General features: G+C 47.4%; 1 protein-coding gene across 6 annotated transcripts in view; it reads left to right on the forward strand.

Annotated features, from left to right (window-relative positions):
* The first annotated feature begins 563 nt into the window (after positions 1–563).
* Positions 564–23,838, forward strand: part of Cep250 (centrosomal protein 250) — a 45,139-nt gene continuing 21,864 nt past the window's right edge. The window contains exons 1-18 of one of the 6 annotated variants that reach the window (XM_032904544.1): positions 564–645; positions 6,530–6,809; positions 8,669–8,725; positions 9,498–9,580; positions 9,891–10,056; positions 10,760–10,866; positions 11,083–11,334; positions 13,158–13,254; positions 14,361–14,468; positions 14,899–15,048; positions 15,737–15,915; positions 16,410–16,592; positions 18,837–18,981; positions 19,931–20,077; positions 20,800–21,030; positions 22,209–22,402; positions 22,597–22,724; positions 22,916–23,085. In XM_032904544.1, coding sequence (XP_032760435.1) covers positions 6,627–6,809; positions 8,669–8,725; positions 9,498–9,580; positions 9,891–10,056; positions 10,760–10,866; positions 11,083–11,334; positions 13,158–13,254; positions 14,361–14,468; positions 14,899–15,048; positions 15,737–15,915; positions 16,410–16,592; positions 18,837–18,981; positions 19,931–20,077; positions 20,800–21,030; positions 22,209–22,402; positions 22,597–22,724; positions 22,916–23,085 — 2,580 coding nt within the window. In that variant the 5' untranslated portion in view covers positions 564–645; positions 6,530–6,626. Of the gene's footprint in view, positions 646–6,529; positions 6,810–8,668; positions 8,726–9,289; positions 9,581–9,890; positions 10,057–10,759; positions 10,867–11,082; positions 11,335–12,403; positions 12,943–13,157; positions 13,255–14,360; positions 14,469–14,898; positions 15,049–15,736; positions 15,916–16,409; positions 16,593–18,836; positions 18,982–19,930; positions 20,078–20,319; positions 20,586–20,796; positions 21,031–22,208; positions 22,403–22,596; positions 22,725–22,915; positions 23,086–23,838 lie in introns of those variants that run through there. The other 5 variants (XM_032904538.1, XM_032904539.1, XM_032904541.1 and 2 more) reach the window with 5 other exon arrangements.

A 23,838-nucleotide genomic window follows, 5' to 3' on the forward strand; every position in this document is an offset into this window, starting at 1 on the left:
TTCTCTCGCCTAGATCTCCCCTCTTTCTCTCTTCTTCCCCACTCCCTTGTAACTCAGAATATTCTGGAACTCCTTCTGTAGACCAGGCTGACCCCTAACTCAGAGATCTGCCTGCCTCCGTCTCCCCAAGGCTGGGAGTAAAGGCGTGTGCTACCACTGCCCAGCTGGCTGGGTCTCTTATGTTCACACAACCTCATGTATACGTTAATTCACTCAATAGTGTTGGAGGGATAGTGCGCAGGTGCACCTCGGCTTTACGCATGCGCATTATTTAACTCTGAAGCCACAGGCGGGAGATTGAGGGCGAGTGTTTCTTCGCCACCTCAGAACGTTCAGTGCTAGAATTCAAAGACTGTGGCTGTCTTTATTTTTGGAGAGCGACTGTGTGTCTCACCAAAACTTCCCTTTCCTTTTGGGCTTCTCTAGTAAGTTGGCTGCCAGTACCTAATATGGCGAGAGGTCTGCATCCGCGCACTTACCACGGGCGCTTAGCTCGGCTGGGCGGCCCCCACAAAAGGGCGGGAGTTTGGGGGGGCGGGGCCTGGCCTCCTGACTGGGAGACGCTCAGGGCCTGGCCTGCGGGCTGCGCAGCGGCCTCGGTGGCTGCGGACCGCTACGTGATCTCCGGGAACCGACCGTGGTGAGGTGGGCTGGGGCAGGCGGGAGGCGCCGAGCGTAACGGTCCGAGGGCCTGAGAGCCCGTGGAGATGTCGCCTAGATAGTGGCTCCCTGTATCCCGGGAGGAGCCCCGGGCCCAGAGAGAGGCTGGGACCGGTCCTAGGGGTCCGGGGCCTGCCTGCCTCAGTTTCCTGCTGCAGCCGCCCCTCCGGAGAACCTCACACTTGAGTGGCTCACTCGGTAGCCCGGAGCTGACGGGATGAGATGCAGCGCTCCCTGCGGATCTCTCTCTGTGCACCCGGGACCTTTGCAGCTCTCTGTGCCCCTATGGGCTTTGCGCGTGATCCGTCCCTGAAAGTCGGGTCCCAGCCCCCTGCCCCATCATCAGAACTTTTATTTTTCAGATCTCAAAGATCACTTTTTTTTTTTTTTTTTTTTTTTTTGGTTCTTTTTTTCGGAGCTGGGGACCGAACCCAGGGCCATGCGCCTTGCGCTTCCTAGGTAAGCGCTCTACCACTGAACTAAATCCCCAACCCTCGAAGATCACTTCTTCAAAACCTTTCTTAAGGCCTGCCCCAGGCTTCAGTTAATCTGATTCTTGGCTTTTGTGATCTTTGCCCAAGTCAGTGTTCTGTCGGCCCCCCTCTTTCATGTTCTGGGCTTGTTTGTTGTCTTTTTTTCAACTCTGAAGTCCCACGATGACTACTAGTAACTAAAAAGTTACTGAATAGATGACAGATCTGCTAAATGCATTACCTTCAAAGGCTCCTTTAATCCAGGCAGCGATCTATGGTGTGTGTTCTTCATAGTCACATTTTATGCACGAAGAGACAAGCATTCCTAAATCAAGTTCCACAGTGAGCTAGAATCCCCTATGTGTATTATGACTTAACTAGATTGAATGGCTGTTTACACATTAGCCTGTAAGATGTGGAGGTCAGTGTTACAACTCACATTTCAATAAAGGGGCTGCTTTTTTTTTTTCTTCTTTAATTGGTAACGAATTGAACCCAGGGTCATATGATCGCCAGTCAGTGTTCTACCGCTGAACTAAGCTCAAGTCCTCTTTCTCCTTTTTATTTTGAGACAGTGTCTTACCAACTTACCAAGGCTGGATTTGAACTTGATGTTCATTTGCCTTGGCCTCTCAAGATAAGATTTCAGGCCCGTGAGTCTAGGCTGGGCCCTGAGAAGGCTTATGAAGGAGAATTGATATTACCAAATGGATAGTTTTCTTAACAGAAATCAAAGCCAGACTTGCACTGTCCTACGGGTACACCCTCACCCTGTGCTCCAGGAATGCTCTATCATATTTTACTCCTTTTACCTCAGAAAGCTTCAGGTGTGCATGTCATTATTTCATACCCATTAGGAGATGCTCTGCAGGGCTGTGGTTTTTATAGTTTCTGACTCTGTGTGTGTGTGTGTGTGTGTGTGTGTGTGTGTGTGTGTGTATGTGTGTGTGTATGATGGGGGAGCTGTGCCCTGGTGTGCACTTCAAGGCTATGGAAGACTTTGTGGAGCTGTTTCTTGCCTTCAGTCTCCATGTGGGTTAGAATCATCAGGCAGATTCCTTACCTATTGAGCCATGCTCCCATTTAAAAAAAAAATATTTAGGGGTTGGGGATTTAGTTCAGTGGTAGAGCGCTTGCCTAGGAAGTGCAAGGCCCTGGGTTCGGTCCCCAGCTCTGAAAAAAAGAACCAAAAAAAAAAAATATTTTTTAATTATGTGCATGGGGGGCAGCAGGGTGGACACAAATGCAGGTGTCAGAGCCTTAGGCCTCCTGGAGCTCAGAGGCTGCTGTTAGCTGCCCAGAGTACATGATGAGAACTGAATTCGCATACCCTGCAAGAGCAGTATGGCCTCAAACTCAGAGGTCTACCTTCTTCTGCTGGGGTCAGAGGCATGTACCACTATGCCCAGCTCACACTTCCATTTAAAAAGAAAAAAAGATTTATTTATTTATTGTATATGAGTACACTGTAGCTGTCTTCAGAGACACCAGAAGAGGGCATCAGATTCATTACAGATGGTTGTGAGCCACCATGTGGTTGCTGGGATTTGAACTCAGGACCTCTGGAAGAGCAGTCAGTGCTCTCAACCACTGAGCCATCTCTCCAACCCCACACTTCCTTTTTTGAATCCTAGTTTTCTTTCATCCTTTCTCTTTTGGGATTTTATTTATTTCTATTTTGTATGTATAAGTGCTTTGCCTACATGTGTGTACGTGCACTGTTTGTGTACCTGGTGCCATCAGATGTTAGAAGAGGCCCTTGCATCCTCCAGGTAGTTACGACTCACTATGTGTGTGCTCAGAACTAAACCCAGGTCTTCTGCAAGAGCAACAAGTGTTCCTAGCCACAGGGCCCTGAGTCTTAGTTTTCTTAATTGTAAAATGAGGACAGTAATATTAGTACCTCTAAGTTTTTCCTTTGTGATGATGAAAGTTGCAGCTGATTACTGTAAGAATGATGCATGGTACACATTGTATATTGTCTAACTTTTGTTCTATGAACCGTCGACATTTTGTAAAGCTGTATTGGTGATCAGAAAGATCACGTTACTTAGTGTTGTCACTCAAATATAATGTGCACTTCAGACACCAGGTCTGTTTTAGGAGCAGGGAATGCAGCATTGACTCAAATAATGTTAGCTAGTGTGTGTGTGTGTGTGTGTGTGTGTGTGTGTGTGTGATGTTGGGGGGTGTGTGTGTGGTGTATATGTATGTATGTGTATGTGGTGTGTGTGTGTGGTGTGTGTGCATGGTGTGTGTGTATGTAAGTGTATGTGTGTGTGTATGTGTGTGTGTGCGTGTATGTGTGTGATGTGTATGTGGTGTGTGTGTGTGTGTGTGTGGTGTGGGTGTGTGGTGTGTGTAGGTGGTGTAGGGTGTGTGTGTGTGTATGTGTGTGTGTGTGGTGTGTATGTGTGTATGGGTGGTGTGTGTGTGGTGTGTGTGTGTGTGGTATGTGTGTGTGGTGTGTGTGTGTGGTGTGTGGGTGTGGTGTGTGTGCATGTGTGTGGTATGTGTGTGTATGTGGTGTGTGTGTGCATGTGGCATGTGTGTGTGTGTATGTGGTGTGTGTGTATGTGTGTGTGTGTGTGTGTGCATGTGGTGTGTGTGTGTGTGTGCCGTGTGTGTGTGTGTGTGTGTGTGTGCATGTGTATGTGTGTGTGTGTGTGTGTGTGTGTATGTATGTGTGTGTGTGTATGTGTGTGTGTGTGGTGTGTGTATGTGTGTATGTGTGTGTGTGTGTGTGTGTGTGTGTGTGTGTGGTGTGTATGTGTGTGTGTGTGTGTGGTGTATATGTGTGTGTGTATGTATGGTGTGTATGTATGTATGTGGTGTGTGTGTGATGTGTGGGGTGTGTGCTGAGTGTGTATGTATGTGGTGTGTGTGTATGTATGTGTTGTATGTATGTGGTGTGTATGTATGGGGTGTGTGTGCTGAGTGTGTGTATGTATGTGTGTGTGTGTGGTGTGTGTGTGTGTGTGTGTGTGTGTGTGTGTGCCCATTTGTAATCTCAGTACTCGGAAGGCAAAAACTGGATGATCACAAGCTCTAGGCCAGCCTGAGCCACCAAAGCAAGACACTGTCTGAGACAAAGAAGCACAAACCAGTCTTTGTACTGGAGGGACTTACATTTTGGTTAGTTGTTATGCATGGTAATTAGAGAAAGATAGACATGGTAAATAAAATGCCAGTGCATATGGATAGTGGTGGTGACACTTCACAGCGTACAACTCACTAAGGTGATATTTGATCAGAAGCCCGGTTAGGAAGCAAATCATGTGGATAGCAAATGAGTGTGGTTCTTGCTGTGTTCTACAACACACGCAGTGGCTGTGTGGCTGAGGAGTGTGAGCTAAGGGGAGAAGAGAAAGAAATAGGATTAATTCATTTGGCTAAGATGGGTCAATTAGGACACTGGGCAAGTACAAAGATTTGCTTTAACTTTTACTGCTGCTGCCTAGGGTGTGTGAGTTTTGTTTTTTCAGACTGGGTCTCTGTATGCCCAGTCAGTCTTCAAATTTACTATCTAGCCCCTTGGAAAAATCTAATTTGTAGCAGTCCTTCTGCCTCAGCCTCACAAGCACCTGACTTTAGGCATGTCTCATTATCTCCTTCAACTCTGGGTTCTCCTTCAACTCTGGGTTCTGTGTGTTGATCTCAGGTTGTCAGGATGGCAACCAGCACTTTTAGCCCTGAGCCACCTCAGCAGTCCTGTCTTGTATTTTGAAAGGACTCTCTAACTGCCCCATTGAGAACAAAACAAAATGACAGAATTCAGGAGGTATCGGTAGCACCTGGGAGGAGTGTGGCAGTGATGCAGTGGTGCTGCTGTACAAGGAGTCATTCCAAGTTTAGAATTAAGCCGCAGTTGTTGATTACCTCACGTGCTCACCATGGAGAAGTGTCGAGCAGATCAGCGGTGTTTCTGGCTTAGCAGGCTCAGGCAAGGGTGACCCTGATCTGAAGCTTTCCACTGGGGGCTGGAAGATCTGTTCTCAGCAGGGCTGTTGGCAGAAGGCCCAGATGCTTTCTCCTGGGCCTCCTCAGGTACTTGCGTGTCCTCAGGACAGAGCAGGTATTTCTCCAGAGAGGTTGATCAGAAAAAGCGAACAAGCAACAAGCCATGGCATCTTCTGTGACCTTGTTGCAGAAGGCATTTCTACCTAAACATTTTTAAAGATTTATTTTACTGTTTTATGTGTATGGATGTTTGCCTGTCTGTGCATACACCACACTTCTGCCCTCAGACATCAGAAAAAGGTGTCAGAGCCCTTGGAACTGGAGTTAAGGTGGTTTTGAGCTACCATCTTGGGGACCGAGAGCCAAACACTGGTCCTCTGCATGAGCAGCAAGTTCTCTTGACTGCTGGGCCAGCTGTCTAGCCTTATTTCTCTTTTTCATCCTACACTCAAAAAGAGAAGATTCAGTTTTCATTTTTTTTTTTTTTTAAAGACAGGATTTCATGTAACCACTATGTAACTGAGAAGGACTTTAAACTCTTGATCCGTCTGCCTTGATCTCCTGAGTGGCTGAACTTCAGGCCTGTGCCACCATGACCAACTTAGGCTCGATTTAATTTTTTGGTGGTGGTGGTGGTGGTGGGTGGTGGTGGTGGTGGTGGAGGTGGTGGTGGTGGTTGGATGGGCTTTTGTTGTTTTCTTTTTGTTGTTGTTTTTTATTTGTATGTGTGCATGTGTGTATTCATGTTCACTTGTTGGGGGCGGAGATTGATTGGGTGTCTCTCTTTATCCTAGGTGTGGAATCAGGATCTTACACTTAAACTCAGAACTCACCAGTTTGGCTAGTGGAGATTGTTACATGTGTTACGCAGAGATTGAATATATAGACAGGTCTCGGTCTTTAGATGCTGGAGAGGCAGGAGATTCCCGGTCATTGCCCGAGGGGTTAGGTAGCCTGGTTATTCAGAAGAGCCCGAGACGCATGTTTGCATATGTATCCTCTCAATCACAAATGTTGGTATCTATTTGTGAATTCTTAACGTTTTTATGGGATGGTGGCACATGCGTGTAATCACAACACTTGGGGGGTGGATGCAGGAGAATCAAGAGTTCAGATTCATTCTTAGCCACATAGCAAATCCCATGACAGCCGGGCATGTATGAAACCCTATCTCAAAAAAGACTGAGGGTCACGTATTTGATGTTCGTTTTGGCCTCTTCACATACCAAGTACATACATGATTCATATACATGGATACGGGCAAAACACTCATACACATTAACATAAATAAATATTAAAACAAAGTTCTGAGGAGTCCTGTAATGAAGAAACCTATTTAGTTCATTCAGCCCAGATTCACTCCACTTAATAAATGTCTGCCCAGTAAATCTGAGAAGCGTAGCCTTTTCAGTTTTGTCATATGTTTTGGTCCCTAGCTCAAGAGGACGTCTAAGACACATACAGCAATGGTTAGACACCCTCCTGCAATCAACCCATAGCTACACAGGAACTGCGGATTTGTTCTGTGAGCCCATGGAGACAGGAAGCCCTGGGTTGAACATGAAGCCCCAGTCACTGCAGCTGGTGCTGGAGGAGCAGGTGCTGGCCCTGCAGCAGCAGATGGCACAGAACCAGGCTGCCTCCTGGCGGAAGCTGAAGAGCTCCCAAGAGGCCCAGAAGAGGCAAGCAACCCTCGTGAGGAAGCTGCAGGCCAAGGTGAGGCAGGTGGCCCTCTGGTGAAGGAGAAAATGGAGCCTCCCCCAGAGTTGGATGCTAGGGTAGGATAAGGGCTGGAGGAGGGAGAGACCATATAGACCCAAACATTCCTGGTGAGGATGGCCCAGACATTCTGACTTTCAACCATAACCTCTCTGTCATAGTCACAACCACTCCAAAGAGTGGATTATGTTCCTTCCAAATGTGCCATTCCATTCACAGTAGTTAAACTAGTCGCCTAGGTGTGTTCTCTTAGTCTAGATAAGTGATTCTCCACCTTCCTAATGCTGCAGCCTTTTAGTGCAGTTCCTCATCTAGGGTAACCCCCATCCATGAAATTGTTTTCATTGCTACTTCATAACTGTCATAAATCGAATGTAAATGTGTATGTTTTCCTGATGGTCTTAGGCAACCCCTGTTAAAAGGGTTGTTTGATACCCCCCCACCCAAGGGTAATGACCCACCGTTTCAGAGCCCACAGTTAGCTAAGCCCTAACCCTAGGATTTCTGGTTTTGTCTTTCTAATATACAAAGGTGTGTGTGTGTGTGTGTGTGTGTGTGTGTTCAAATGCACATAAAGCTGTGAGTGTGAATAAGGAGGCCAGAGGTCAATATTGAGTGTCTTCTATCTCCACCTTATTTTTTTAGTTTTACTTTGTGCATTTGTGTGCATTTGCCTGTATAAGTGCATGCCATGTGTGTGCTGGTGACCTTGGGAGGCAGCTGGAGTTATAGGCAGTTGTGAGTTGTAATATGTTTGCTGGGTGTGGGGAAACTGAATTATTTTTAAAGATTTATTCATTTATTATATATGAGTACACTGTAGCTGACTTCAGACACACCAGATGAGGGCATCAGATCCCATTACAGATGGTTGTGAGCCACCATGTGGTTGCTGGGAATTGAACTCAGGACCTCTGGAAGAGCAGTCGGTGCTCTTAACCGCTGAGCCATCTCTCCAGCCCGGGGAAACCGAATTTGAGTCCTCTGAGAGACCAGCAAGCTTTTAAGCATTGATCCATCTCTTCAGCCTCCACCATATTGTTTTTTGAGATGGACTCTCTCACGGAACTGGACCTCATAGATTTGACTACACTGGCTGTCCAGGGAGCTGCAGGGATCTGCTGCCTGTCCTCTTCAACACTGAGATGGCTTTCTATGTGGGTGCTGGGGCTCTGAACTTGGGTCTAGATGCTTGCACAGTAAACATACTCTTGGTTTGTGTTTTGCAACAGAGTTTCCTGTGTGGCCCTGGTTGTCTTGGAACTCACTCTGTAGACCAGGCTGGCTTTGAATTTTTGGAGATCTGCCTGCCTCTGCCTCCTGAGGTGTACCACCACCACCACCAGGCACATTTTACTGACTAAGCCATCTCCTCAAACCCTAGGAAATATTGATCTTTTAAAAAAAATTGTGTGTGTGTTAAGTGCAAGCAAGCACACGCGTACCTTACACACGGTATGGAAGTCAGGGGACAATGCCAGGTGTTGGCCATGCCTCCTACCTGTTTGAAATAGGGTCCCTTTGTTTGCCACAGTATACATCAGGTTAGCTGGCCAGTGAACTTCAGGGCTTTCTCCTGTCCCTGTTTCCCATCTTGCCACACGAGTGCTGGGACACTACCACCTCTGGCTTAACTTGGGTTCTAGGGATCTGAATTCAGGTCCTAATGCTTACACAGCAAGCACTTTCCTACTGAGCGGTCTCCCTAGAAAGTATTAGAAACTCTTAAGACGATGTGGCCTTACTCCCAACTGCTTCCCAGGTTCACAGCAAATTTGTCCAAGATTCCTGGAGCCTTTGGGTGTGTTGTTTATGTGAGCTGTGGCTGAGCTCAGGGCCTGCTCTCTCTACTTCAGGTTTTACAGTACCGGACCTGGTGCCAAGACCTGGAGAAGCGGCTAGAAGCCACTGGAGTGAGTGAGATTCAGTTCTGGACTTCCCCGAGTCCCCAAACTACACTTTTTGGGCTTTAAATGCTACCAAAGCAGACCGTGGCTATATAGATATTTAGTAGGAGTCCCTTTGTCTTCAGCTCCTAGAGCTCTATCAATGTGATCTTCTAGAGATCCTTAGCCTGAGTGATTCCAAGCTGTGGTTTTCCATAAATAATGCAGTTTGTGGGGACTTAGCATAGTAGACTAGGTATGTGGAATTAGAGGGAAAATTCATTGTTCACCCAGCAGGTGTCAGTGTTTATATGTTAGGAAGATACAGGTCTCTAAGCATGCCTGCGGCAGAGGGATGCATTTATTTTGTTGCCTGGGTTGGACTGTCTTTGAAAGACCCCTTTGTCCTGCTTTGTTCCAACCCCTTAAGCACCTTCTCATTCCCCTCAGAAAGGTTCTCGGGAGAAGGAAAGAACACCTTCTGTGCAGGCCAGGGCACCCCTAGGCATCTTGTACTGTTCTGGGTCACTTCAGTTGCAAACTCGGAGAATGGCAGTCACATCATCTTGTGGCTTGGGGATGATGAGTGACTTCCCAAGGACCCAAGTTGATATAACAGATGCTAAGGCTCAGGGTGAAAGATGCAGCTTCCATTCCATGGGTTAGATGCCAAACTGCCAAACTGCTTCCAAGAGAAAGAACAAAAAAAGGAAGTGGGCCACCACTGAAGGAAGCACCAGTGAATTGTCCTGGGGGAGGTTTCCGTGCAGCATTGTAAGGCCTGTCTCTGTCTCACAAGGGATTGATCCCTCAGCGGTGGGAAAGTGTAGAAGAGCCAAACCTGGAACAGCTGCTGATCCGACTGGAGGAGGAGCAGCAGAGGTGATGGACCCCTTACCTGACCTGAGTGCTTAGGCCGTGGGTGGGAAGGCTGATGGGAAACCTCCGTTCCAAGAGTGAACGTGTAGGTGGGAAACTGGCTGGGCATGGTGGTTCCTGTATGTAACCTAGGCAGGCAGAAAGCAGAGGGGCAGGGAGAGGGGAGGGGGCTCAAGGGAATCCTGTGTCCCAAGGGCAAACAAGACTCTAGTCTTCTAATTCCTGGTGATGGAAACTTCTCTGCCCTGTCTTACTCCCAAGAGGTCCAAGGGTGGGGCCAGACCTTTATTTTGCACTCGCTCTGCCCACGCAGGTGTGAGAGCCTAGTGGAGGTGAACACAGAGCTTCGGCTGCACATGGAGAAAGCCGATGTGGTAAATAAAGCCCTGCAGGAGGATGTGGAGAAACTGACAGTGGACTGGAGCCGGGCCCGAGACGAGTTAATGAGGAAGGAGAGCCAATGGCGGATGGAGCAGGAGGTAGGAGAACAGGAGTGGGCTGGGCACTCTGGGTGCTGTCCCAGGCAGTGCCAGAAAGGGTTAACTTGGACCCGGTGGAAACCGATCTGTCCTTGCTCCTGCCTCTGAGTAGCTCTGCCCAAGCTGACAGCTGTGCCCTGTTTCAGCTTTCTTCCCAGTTCATCCGAGTCAAGGCTTTGTTGGCAGGTAGCAAAAGGCTCACCTCTTGCAAGAGTGACTAGCTTAGGTTTCAAATGGATCTGAAAATTTATAGTCTGCCTTCATCTGGAGGGCTGCATAGCTCGATGCTAAGCAGGTAGCTGCTGAATTGAATGAAGGATAAAAAGTGGTTCTGGGCCCTGGGAAATGTTCAGATCAGAGCTGTAGAAAGCAAATGTTTCTTGAACCTTTGCTGGGTTCTGGGTCTGGGTGATTTGCATGTAGTAGACCACTCAGTTCCTATTTGTTAAGCAGCCACTGCATGTCCTCTTCTGATTAGCCAAGTGGAAGGCCGCTTTTCATCCAGGGGCCCCTGATCTCTTGAATCTCACTGCCAACTTTATTAAACTCTTCAGTATAACCTGAATATAGACTATCCATAAGCTATCTCCTTGGAATCCTTCCTCCCTTCACCCGTCTCCCAGCAGCCATGAGGAATCCAAGACTCTTGTGTTGGTGCTAGGTCCCCTGCCCTTGGGTGTGACTTGGGTTTCTGAACACACAGTTCTTCAAGGGCTATTTGAGAGGTGAACATGGTCGTCTTCTCAGTGTGTGGCGAGAGGTGGTAACCTTCCGACGTCACTTCCTGAAAATGAAGTCAGCTACTGACAGGTCAGTGTGGGGATTAGAAGAGAAGTTTGCCTCTGCTGATTCTGAACTTAAGGCAGCAGGCTCTGTGAGAGAAGGATGGGGGCAGTGCCTGGGAGGGAGAGTTGCTGTCACTGGGTAGATGATTTTCTCAGACCTGCTCCTTAGACTTCTTGGGTTTTATGGCCAAGCTCTTTTCCTTGGTTCCTTGGAGTCTTCAATCTTCCTTCCTGTGCTCAGAGATCTGACAGAGCTAAAGGCTGAGCACGCAAGGCTTTCGGGGTCGCTGCTGACCTGCTGTCTGCGCTTGACCCTGAGAGCACAGTCTCGGGACTCCAGTGGGTCTGGGCGATCAGATGAGAGTGAGCCAGCCCAGCTGCTGCTGCTCGTAGCTAAGACCCAGGCGCTGGAGAAGGAAGCCCACGAGAAGAGCCAAGAGTTAATACAGCTCAAGAGTCAAGGGGATCTGGAGAAGGCAGAGCTCCAGGATCGGTGAGTGACGTGGGTCCAGGAGGAATCTCTGAGGGAAAGCTGACTCCCCTAGAGGGCTGTGAGTGGACAGAAAAGATGTCAAACACACCCCTGCCCTGAGAAGAAAGGAAGTGTGCCGTCTGAGTCCAGTGGCCCAGCTGGTCTGTCACTGTCACTGGCTACCTTGCAAGCAGTCTCTTCCTGCTGGTTTGTAATGTCAACTGTTCTCTGTGACAGCAGTCTCCTTGCAGCCATACTATGGAAACAGTCATGTCTTCCTGTATACCAGCCTTTCCCTGGAATGCCTCCCTCCTTCCCGCTGTGCCTTGCCCTTTAACGTAGAGTTCCCATGTCACCTCTTAGGTGACTTCTCTTACTTCAGGAGCTCATAGTCCTATGCGTTTTAACGACCTGCTCCTTAGATCCTAATCTTACTGTATCTCTTTCATAACTTTGTTTCTTTCTATCCGTCTTGTTTGAGGGGGGATACGTTAGGCTTATTTGTTTTTTCTGTGCTGGGGATTTAACTCAGGACATTGCATATGCTAATCTGACATTCTACCTTTGAGCTGTACCCCTACCTTGGCTCTTTTAATTTTTGGGTTATAATGAAATAGAATTTTTTAAAGGATAAAAGGGAAGACATAAGAAGAGTCCCATTGATTATCAGGGCAAAGTCTGTCATGGCTAGGACTCTCTGCCTATGGTGGTGCATATAAGTTGGGGACTATTTTGTTTTCTCTTTGCTTTTGATTAACAACAGAGATCAGATCTTAGCAAGTTTGTGTCTCTAAGTGTTTTGAACTTCATCTCATAATGTTAAATGATATATCTCTCATAAAATTAAATGAAAGATTGTGATTTGGGCCCCTAGAGGTGATTCATAATAAAATTATTAAGTCTTACATTTTTCTTTTTAGCCAGGTGCAGTAGTCATCACTTTTAATCCTAGCTCTTTGGAGTTACAGGCGGGTAGATCTCTGTAAGTTCGATGTCAGCCTGGTCTACACAGCAAGTTCTAGACCAGGCAGAGCTATGTAGTGAGATCCTGCCTCAAAAGTACATAATAAATAAACAAAAGGGGACTGAATGAATGAACAAATAGTAAGTGATAAGGAAAGGAAGAGGGGCTCCTAGGTGACATTCATTTGAGAAACTTGTTATGCCGGTGCCTGGCTCATGCCTATGATCCCAGGACTCAGCAAGAGAGCTAGTAGTCCTGCCTTGAAGCAGAGGGTTTCTAGTTCAAGACCACATAGAGCATTTTAGACAAGCTTGGCACACACAGTCAGATGCCGCCCCAAAAGATCAAAAAAGGGAAACGGGAAAGAAAGCCGTCTGTGACGTGCTGGGCACAAAGCTCCAAGGTGCTGTTGAATGGTATGGGTGTTTGTGAGTTTTGCAGAACGTTGTTAGTTATATTGTCCCCCAAGTCACCTGCCCTTTTTCCCTATCAGAGTCAAAACCTTGGGCTGGAGGGACCTTGGAACTATCCCCTGTGGCAATTCTGATGTTCTTATTGACTTCAGGGTGCTTGACTTCACAATCAAGCGAGGCCTGGAAGGGCCTGGGCCGGGGCTTTGCTTCAGCTCTTGGGCCCTCAAACCCGCGCTCCAGTCTTGAGATGTGGTAAATCCCTGCATGTGTCTGAGTGGCTTTGGCATTCCCCACCAGATCGAGAATATAGAATCACAAGCTATTCAGGGAGTGCAAGGGACTGGGTATACCTAAGGGATTCTGGGGGCTGCCGTGAGTGTGTCCATGTGGGGGCTGAGATGAGCTATTGTGTGGCCTGTCCATGTCCTTGGGCTATTCAGGTGACAGTGCTATGTTTTTCTTCTTAGAGTGACAGAACTCTCTGCTCTGCTAACCCAGTCTCAGAAACAAAACAAAGATTACGAAGAGATGGTAAAGGCCCTAAGAGGAACAATGGAGATCCTGGTATGTTATGTGCTCCTCTGTGTTGCAAAGGCACTGAGAAGGGGTTGGCAGGTTTCTTGTTCTTTGTGGATAAGTGGTGAATGATGCCAGTTAAATAGCCCTTGGTGGAATTCTCCAACACTGAAAATAAACTTTAGCTGCACCTGGAAATTTGTTAACTCATTCATTTACCTGTGCAATAGAATATTAATAACTGTCTATATTCCTGGGGAAAGTACATGTATATGAAATGTGTCTTTATCAGAGAGAGGCGACTTGTCATGGTGTATTTGAAACCAGTGTGAGCTACATGAAACCCTAAGAAAAGCTAAAAGGTGGGAATAAGCAAGGTATCAGGGAAGGGATCTGTGGAGAGATTGAAATCAAGATTTAAATCAGTGGGAGATTGCTGAGGAGTGTGGTAGGACTTATCCTGCAGCAGGATGGCTATGAGGAAGATGGCTGGCTGCCATCATATCTCTGAAAGTAAGAGTTGAAGAGAGAAGTGAGTTGAAGCTTCGTCAGTGGCTATGAACTGTAGACAGGTAGGAGGTTTGACATGCTGGGTCTGTCACTGGAACAGTGTGTGTCTTGTGAAAGAGTGAGGCTATACTCACTGACTTATGTCAGGGATGCTACAAAAGCAATTCTCTAAGATGGGATATCAGCTTGGTTACATGTCTCCTTTCACCGCAACGCATGTTCTGGTCATTGACTTTTGGCAGCTCCTGAACCCCTATCCACATGTATACCCCATTTACGTTGGAGTCCACTAAGAAGCTGACTTTTTGCCCATTTAATTCCTTTTAGTTGGGAATTCACCAATGCAGACATCACTGGGCTCATGTAACTTAAAATGAGTGAAGTTGGATTGCAAAGAATTCTGGTTTTCCAGAGCTGTCATAGTAGTCACTGATACTAGAACAAGGACCTTAACCTAGGCAGTCATTTAGATTTCTAATCATTTATTCTGAGCTTTTTATTGCCCTATTACCTTGTTTTTAGACCCCTTGGGGAAAGTACGGCTGACGGAAGAGACAGAATGTGTCTGTAACTAATGTGGGGAGGAGGAGGATGAATTCTCTTTGAGAGTTTGACTTCGAGGCTCTCTTCTGTTCTTTCACCAGGAGACAAACCACGCAGAGTTAATGGAACATGAGGCATCTCTCAGCAGGAATGCTCAAGAGGAAAAGTTGTCTTTGCAGCACGTGATCAAGGCTATAACCCAGGCCCTGGTAAGCCTCTTGTCTGTAACTGCACAGTGCCCCCACCTCTCCATGTTCTTGGCTGCCTTGAGTTCTAGCCTGAGGTGTGGACTGAGGGTCATGTAAGGCTAAGTTTCCTTAGTGTACTTGAAGCCTGGGATTCAGGTGTAGGTAAAGTGGTCATTTCCTGCGCTGTGTAGTGGGCAGGTTCTCTGCCTGCTATGGCTCTTAGGTCGTAGGCTGAATTCCAACTCTGTCCTTGCAGTAACGTTTTCTTCCTTTTCCCCCACTTACATACTGCCCCAGAGGGGATTCTAGCCGTGTTGCAAACTCTGACTTAAATGAACAAACATGAGGAGATGAAGGGACCAGTCATCTTTGCTCTGCCCGGGGAGGGACCTGTGAAGGAACCCTTCAGGTTGCCTAGTGCAAATCTCTGTAACGCTGGCTTGCATTTCAGGCCTCAGTGGAAGAAGAGGACACTGTGACCCAAACCCCAGGTTCTGAGAACTCATTGCAGTCAGACTGTAATGAGTTTGATTCCCAGGACCCAGACAAGGCTCTTACTCTGGTACATTCCGTGCTGACTCGGAGACAGCAGGCTGTGCAGGTGAGAGCCCCTAGAGCTGCTCCTCAGCCACTGGCATGGGTGCCCGTAGGCACACCTCTAGTCTGCATTACCCCTTTCATCTAGCCGGTCACAAGATATTAAGTTGTACCCCAAAATGCTCATTAATGTCTCTGTTTGCCCAGTGGTTCTTGTGGCTTACAGATACATATATACATACATACATATATACATACATACATATATACACACACACACATATATGTATGTGTGTGTGTATCCATATACATACACATATGTATATATGCATTCTCATTCTCTCTCTCTCTCTCTCTCTCTCTCTCTCTCTCTCTCTCCCCCTCTGCCAAGTGCATGGATATAATCTTTGAGTACAAGCAAGCAGAGGCCTGGGAAAATGTAAATGTTCCCTACTCCAAGAGACCCTTAATATCCCCTCATGCCACTACATCTGGTGGGCTCCAAGGTCTAGAACCACAGAGCCCAATAACCTCTGATCCATTAGCATCTTAGCTGTCCACATGTCTGTTCTCAGCTGGCTGTTGTTACATCTGTCCTTAGCTGACTGTTACGTCTGTTCCCAGCTGACTGCTGTCACATCTGTTCCCAGCTGACTGTTATTACCACTGACCCCAGCCCCCTTACCTTGGAGACATTCCTTTGCCTTTGGCTTCTTGTTCATCGCCTTCTTTCTATTGCTCTCCTTCCACAGGACCTCAGGCAGCAGCTTTCAGGCTGCCAGGAGGCTATGAGCTTCCTGCAGCAGCAGCACAATCAGTGGGAGGAAGAGGGCAAGGCCCTGAGGGAAAGGCTACAAAAGCTCACTGGGGAGCGTGATGCTCTGGCAGGCCAGACTGTGGACCTTCAGGGAGAGGTGGACTCTCTCAGCAAGTGAGTGAGCAGGCTGCTAGTTCCTCCCCTTCCATGTCTGGTTGGTTTTTGTTTGTTTGTTTTTTAATGAAAGCAAAGCCTTCAAAATTTTATTTTGCCACATGTCTGTTTTTAGTTACAGTTTTGCAGGGTTGGGAATCAAACCCAGAACCTTAGGCTTGTCAGGAAAGCATTCTGAGGACTGAGCCACATTCTCGGTTCCCCATTCCTCATTAAGCCACTTCCCATCACTGTCCCGTGTTTGACCGACTCTTCCTGCTGTCCTGGACCCTCAGATGCTTAAGCCTGCTTTGGTTTTTATTCTATTTCCTGTGGGAAAGCCCTTTGGGTTTCAGTCTCTAAGATTATATAATAAATTATTTTCTGCTATATATATGATATATTGTTGTTGAACAGAAACAAGCTTCTCTTGCCTTTGGCTCCACAAGATCTTTTTCCACTAGGATCTTTGACCTTTGGTCCTTAGGTCTGCTCATCTCTGATCTCAATTTCAGGGAGCGGGAGCTGCTTCAGACAGCCAGGGGTGAGCTGCAGCAGCAACTAGAGGTGCTGGAACAGGAGGCATGGCGACTGCGAAGAGTGAATGTGGAGCTGCAGCTGCAGGGGGACTCTGCTCAAGGGGAGAAGCTGGAGCAGCAGGAGGAGCTGCACTTGGCTGTCCGTGAGAGGGAGCGCCTGTGAGTGTGACCAGACATCTCCTCACCAGGGCCTGGCTTTCCCCACTCTTAGGAAATAGAGATCCTAAAGCCTACACATGGTGGGGTCACGTTAGCTCACTGCTTCCTCCTCTGTAGAAAGATGAGTTCAGTACATTCATGTTGCTGGTGGTTCTCAATCTTCCTAATGCTGACCCTTTAATAAGTTCCTCATGTTACAGCCACCCCAACCACAAAATTATTTCATTGCTACTTCATTACTGAAATTTTGCTACTGTTATGAATTGTATATAAGTATTAATTGCAGAATATGTAGTATGTGGCCCCAAAGGGATCTAGGCATTCTCGAGTCCCTGTGGGGATGAGGGACTGGGAAGGCCACAAAAATGAGTAAGATACCAACTGTGGTGTCAAGGAGCTTGAGATCTAGTGAAAAGTGACAAGCAAGTGCTGTGACAGGAAGCTAAAAGAAGGATGTCCGCCCTAGAGCGCGAACTCGGTGTTTCGGAAGCATAGGAGCAATAGTTATTGAAAATCAGGGGCACTTTTATAGAGGAGGGTTTTGTTTTGTTTTGTTTTGAGTGGGGCCTTGATCTATTTTAATTTATAGGAAAAGGGACCATGGGGACAGAATAGCAAAGAAAAGGAGGTAGGAGTTCTGAGTTTAGAGTTCGCTGGCTGTGAAGAAAAGACCACTGGGAAGTGACCCACCAGTCAAGAGGGAAATCCGGGGTCAGTGCCGACAGTAACTAGCCTGTAATTCCACTAGGTAACGCTGCAGAAAGGAAAGGGACTGTAGAGGGTTGCTGTAGATTTTGACTTTGCCACCATGAGGTAAGTCTCTTGGCAAATTTGAGATGATATTTGAAGAATTATTGAAAACATGGGGCAGTACTTCATAAAATGCTAGCACAGGGCTGTCATGGTGGCTCAATGTGATGCCCGTGGGTTGTCCTCTGCCCTCTCCATGCACATTGTGGTTCCCTCCCCCGACACAAATATAGTAAGTTTTTTGCTTGTTTGTTTGAGAAGGGTCTCACTATGTAGCCCAGGTTAGCCTTAAATCCTGCCCCTCCCCCTTCTTTTTCTTGAGATAGTTTCTCTGTGTAGCCTTGGCTATCCTGGAACTCACTCTGTAGACCAGGCTGGCCTTAAATTCAGAGACCCACCAGCTGGGATTCTAAGTGCTGGGTGGAAGGTGTGCACCATGACTGCCCAGCTTGAGCTCACTCTAGTGCTAGCAGAGAGCCTGGTAGCACGTTTTCCCCTTGGCCTATTCCCTTCCTCTGTGCTTCCTTCCTTGCACCTTGTAAATGGTGGAAGCTTGAGGAATCCTGAAGACCTGCCAAAGGCTAGGACCATGCCCTGTGTTCCCCATGAGGGGAAGGACAGACAGTCCACACACATACATGTGTGTTTAAATTTTAATCTCCAGGGCTGGAGAGATGATGGCTCAGCGGTTAAGACCACTGACTGTTCTTCCAGAGGTCCTGAGTTCAATTCCCAGCAACCACATGGTTGCTCACAACCATCTGTAGTGGGATGCTCTCTTCTGAAGTGTCTGAAGAGAACTACAGTGTACTAACATATAAATAAAACAAACAAATCTTTAAAAAAAAATTCTAATCTCCAGAGGCAGGCAGATCTACAGAGTGAGTTCCAGGACAGCCAAGGTAATACAGAGAAACACTGTCTCAAAAAAATACACCAAAAAAACAAACAAACAAAAAAACCCCATTAATCTGTTTAACTCAATAATAGATTTAGGCAAGTCAAAAGCCAATCTGTTTAAAAGATACCAGGGTATGTTGGTTCATACCTGCAATCCTAGCACTTGGGAGACAGAGGCAAGAAGATTGCTGAGTTCACAGCCGGCTTGGGCTGTAGAGCAAGACCTGTTTCAATCAACAAAACAACAACAACAACCCCCACCTATTTAAAGAGATGCACACAGGGAAGTCTCCCCACATCTGTGCTTTCTCTTCCCACCCTCTTTCCTTCTGTGGGTAACTGTTTCAGTTAATTTCTCGTGTATCTTTTCAGTCCGCCCCATGTTAACGTGCCACTTTCTCTCACTCTGTGTGAACCGTGGGCCACGGGCACACTTTGTACACTTTTCCTTGTCACTTGCCTGGGAGAGCATTCCTATTCCGGGTGTTTGTTTGGTTTGTTGTTGTGCATAGAGAAAGTAAATATATTCTTGCCTCCAGTTGGGATGTGGCTAGTCCCAAACACTTCCCCAACTCCCTGTCCTTCCCTTCTTAGTCAGGAGACGCTGGTGGGCCTGGAAGCCAAGCAGTCAGAATCACTAAGTGAGCTGATCGCCCTTCGAGAAGCCCTGGAATCAAGTCGCCTAGCAGGAGAGTTACTGAAGCAGGAGCAAGAGGAAGTGGCTGCAGCCTTGGCCAGGGTACGTGGCCACCTCACTCGCTGGAAAGTTGTGTTCCTAGAAAAGGGGCTGGAATCACTAGTCTGCTTCTGGGTCCTCTCCCTCCCAACATGCCACACCCTCTGCATTGAAATTCAGTTTGTTTTTTCAAGTATAATCTGGTTGTTAGTCTCTTAAAACCATCCGGTGCGGCTGGAGATGGCTCCGTAGTGAAGAGTGCACTGATTGCTCTTGCAGAGAATCTGAGGCCATTTCCCAGCACCCACACCAGGTGACTCACAACTGCCTGTACCTCCGGGGGAATCTGACATCCTGTTCTGGAGTTCGTAGGCACTGCACGCATATTTGTACATTTATTCATTCATTCATGAGAAAATAGACAAAGACACACACACACACACATATACACTTGATTTTAAGATATAAATATATAAATCTTAAAAAACATATCTATATATGAAAACTTTAATGGCTTGTCAACTCTAGTACCACATTCAACACCTCTTGCATCTGCCTTAAACCGTTTGTGGCCTGCCTTCCCAAGCCCACCCTCACTCCAGGTGTCCTTTGCTCTTGCCACAGAGCATCAGCTGTGTCTCAAGTCATCTCCTTCCTGACACTGATACATTGTACACACCTCCCTTTCACCTTGGCCCAAGAACCAGCTCCCTGCCTGTGTTCCATAACAGCTCCTCTCCCTAACTGAACTGATGTCCTCTTTGAGTTCTCAGTTGCCTTACCATTTCTATAGTATCATGACAACTGTAGGTGTTTGCATGGCTTTCTGTGTTTTATGCTGTAGCCACCTGTTTCATGAATGAATAAATAAATGAATGAAAAACGTGTTTTAGAATGCAAGGGAAGAAATGGAGTGATAGCTTACCATTAAAAAAGCGGGTATCGAGAGTGTGTTTGGTTTACTCTTCCAAGGAAACTCGAAGCAGGAAACACTTCACCCTCTTGTTTTTAGGCAGAACAGTCCATTGTGGAGCTATCGAGTTCGGAGAACAGCCTGAAGGCAGAGGTAGCTGATCTCCGAGCTGCAGCTGTCAAGCTTGGGGCCTTAAATGAGGCCTTGGCTTTAGATAAAGTTGCGCTGAACCAGCAGCTTCTCCAGGTGAGCAAAGGTGTGATTCCCAGGCCAGGGCTGGTGGGACAGTCCTCAGTGGATTAGTTGAAGGCAGGTCAGCTTCCAGTTGTAGCTGAAATGAGCAAGAGAAGTTTGCAGTGCAGAGGTGAGCAAAGGATTAGACTTTAGCACTATAATGGCCCCTACCCCCACCCCTGGCCCCGCCCCACCTGCAGCAACCTTTAAACATTGGATAAATTACCAGGATAGGGTCAGACCATGCCCCAGGAAGGGAGACTAAGTATTTCGTGCTATTGGGTGAGGCACATGTACTGAATAGCCCAAATTACCCCCAAACCATCACCATTGGTTAGATATTTCACCTGTCATTTCAGTAGGGAAAACTTCTCCTGAGATCCAGAAATGTTTCTGTTTCCTTATTGATTGGTTGGTTTTTTGTTGTTGTTGTTTTGAGACAGTGTCTCATGCTGCCAAGACTGTCCCCTGATCCTCCATCACCTCCCAAGGCTGGGATTATAGCAAGTCCTACCACCTGGTATTACTCTGAATTCTCTGAAAACAAGATTTTGCCTTTCTTTTTTATCTCTGTCCCAGCGTCAGGGCCAGCTGGTGCCTAGAATGTAGACACCGGATTGAATGGGTGGATCCCCTCTTCTATTCACCCGTAGGTGGGTTTCTGTCAGAAGCAGAGGGGAATTTTAACCATTGACCTTTGATGCCCTGCACTCCCTTCTCTTTCTGGCCAGTAGTTGGAGCAGGAGAGCCAGTCTATGTGCAGCAGAGTGGAGGCCGCAGAGCAGTTGAGAAGCGCTTTGCAGGTGGACCTGGCAGAGGCCGAAAGGAGCAGGGAAGCCCTGTGGGAAGAGAAGACTCACCTGGAGACTCAGCTGCGGAAGGCAGAGGAGACAGGCGCTGAGCTACAGGCAGAACTCAGGGGCGCCCGAGAAGAGAAGGAAGAACTTAAAGAGAAGTTAAATGAGGTGAGAGGCCATTGCCAGTGTCACTTGTTAGCAGAAAGGACTCAGAAGTGGCATGAGTATTCTTCCTGTTATTTTAAGGAGTTCCTATGGGAGTCCTTCACTGACCTCACATCCTAGTCCTCGATGGGCTTCCTGTATTCTCTGCTCTCACTTCATATGCAGTTCGAGCATGTATAGTTTTCATGCTATAATTACTTGTCTGTATAACAAAAATTAAAAAATTGTATTTTAAAACAGCCTATATATTAAAAATCAGTTTGCATTATTTACTTACTTATTTTGGTTATTTGAGAGAAAATCTAACTCTAGCCCTATATGGCCTGGACTTCACTGTGTAGACCAGGCTGTCCTCAACTTACAGTGTTCCTCCTGCCTCTGCCTCCTGAGTGCTGAGATTACAGCTGTCGTCTACAGCTATACACGTGTTGTGGACACTGTCTGTCTCTCTGTTTCTTTTCGAGACAGGGTCTACCTATGTTTTTTTGACTCACAGCTTGAGGGGATATGATCCGTCAAAGTGGGGGAAGCATGGTGGCTGATGTCTGTGGTGGCCAGAGTTTGCAGCAAGAGGCACTGTCTCAAAACAACAACAAAAAAACCCAACCAATCAATAAGGACAGAAGCAGAGATGGTGCTTGATCATAGTCACCAGGAGGCAGAGGAAGGGGAACGAGGTCCCACTGGGCTTTCTTCCCTGTTTGGTGATCTTTAACTCCAGCTCAGGAGCCGTCATCTCAGGTGGCTTGCCTTTCTCGTTCATCCTCACAGACACACAGAGGTGTGTCTCCTCGGTGATTCTTAGTCACGAAGTTAACAATGAGGATCAATCGTGACAGCTGTACCTTTCCCTACCAAGCCTCTCACTGCCCTGATGCTTAGAGTATGCCACTCTTAGAGTCCCTTCCCAGGCTGTTGGTCACTTTCTTGTCATATGTATGTGAGTCCTGCTGGCCTCGGCACAGTGTCTTGCCCACAGGAGAGCTTCTTTTCTGGCCTGGGGACTTTCAGTTGATCAAGGAAATAAATAAATAAATGCCAGTGAGTCAGCAATGGCTGGAGCTCACAGTGCTGAGTCTGGGATGTGAGGACCCCCTGGCCCTGACTTGCTGGCAGCAGCTCTGGGGTAAGACTCCGGGGATTCTGCCCTACTCTGCGTCTCATCAGCTTCTCTCCCTCAGGCACATCACCAGCAAGAAGCAGCTACAGCTCAGCTACAGCAGCTGCATCAGGATGCAGAAAGGCAGGAAGAAGCACTGGCCAGGGCAGGCCAGGAGAAGGAAGCCCTAGTACGGGAGAGGGCAGCTCTTGAGGTGCGCCTGCAGGCTGTGGAGCGGGACCGACAGGACCTCGCCGAACAAGTTCTGGGGCTTAGGTACAGTCCATACTTGGTTCAACCAAGCACAGAGAGCTTTGCAAGGCCAAGAGTAGCCAAGCTAAGCTCCCTGTTCTAAATGAGTTGTAGACATGCCACTTCCCTGGGTAACCTGTACTTACAACCTAGTCCCTCTTGAGAAGGTGTAAGGGGCTTGATGGGTTAGAACTCTTCTTGATTCCTAAATCTCATAGGTCAGCCAAGGAGCAACTGGAGGGCAATCTGTTTGAGGCCCAACAGCAAAATTCTGTGATACAGGTCACCAATAGTCAGCTGGAGGTCCAGATTCAAACTATTATTCAAGCCAAGGAAGTAATTCAAGGTGAGCGCCTGGCTGGGTTGGGGCACTCTGCATTCCAGGGAGAGGGTAACAGCCCAGAAAGCAAAGGGAAGCTTTCTGCAGCCAGACTCAGGCCTCCAAGGTGGAAACTGCTCATGAGGCGGGTGGGCGGGGAGATTATTAGGTAGACAGCGTGGGCAGAAGCTCAGAGGTGGTCTCTCCCTCTATCTTAGGAGAAGTGAAATGCCTGAAGCTGGAATTGGATACCGAGAGGAGTCGTGCAGAGCAGGAGCGGGATGCAGTCGCCAGGCAGCTAGCCCAAGCTGAGCAAGAGGGGCAAGCAGCTCTGGGGCGACAGAAGGTGGCCCACGAGGAGGAGGTGAACAGGCTCCAAGAGAAATGGGTAGGTGGTGGATGTGGTTGGGGACTAGGAGAGGCAGACATGGCCTCCGTTCAGTGAGTCTGCCACCTGCTGCCTCTTGTTCCTGTGATTGCTGCTTAGAAGAATGAAGTGTGTGTGTGTGTGTGTGTGTGTGTGTGTGTGTGTGTGTGTGTGTGTGTGTGTGTGTGTGTTGCTTGTTTGCTTGCTTGCTTACTTGTGCGTCTGAAGAATTAAGTATGAAGCCTAGGAGCAGACCTGGCAGAGCACAGTCATAGTCTGAGCATTTAGGAGGCAGGAGGCTCATGAGTTCAAGGCTACCTGTGTTACAAAGGATTACCGTTTTCCCAAAAGCCAGGAGACTCCCAGGCATGGTAGCACATGCCTTTTTTTTTTTTTTTTTTTTTTTTTAAGATTTATTCATTTATTATATATAAATACACCTTAGCTGTCTTCAGACACACCAGAAGAGGGCATCAGATCCCATTACAGATGGTTGTGAGCCACCATGTGGTTGCTGGAATTGAACTCAGCACCTTTGGAAGAGTAGTTGGGTGCTCTTAACCGCTGAGCCATCTCTCCAGCCCAGCACATGGCTTTTAATCCCAGCACTCAGGAGGCAGAGTCAGGTAGATCTCTGTGACTTTGAGGCCAGCTTAGTCTATAGAGCAGAGCAAGTTCCAGGACAGCCAGGACTGGAACTGTCTGGTGGAAAAAAAAGAATTGTTTCTTCTGCCTTCTAATTACTTAGTTAAGTTTCTTGGTTTTATTTTAATT

This window comes from Rattus rattus, chromosome 5 (genome assembly GCF_011064425.1).
Source record: "Rattus rattus isolate New Zealand chromosome 5, Rrattus_CSIRO_v1, whole genome shotgun sequence".
NCBI classification, from domain to species: domain Eukaryota; kingdom Metazoa; phylum Chordata; class Mammalia; order Rodentia; family Muridae; genus Rattus; species Rattus rattus.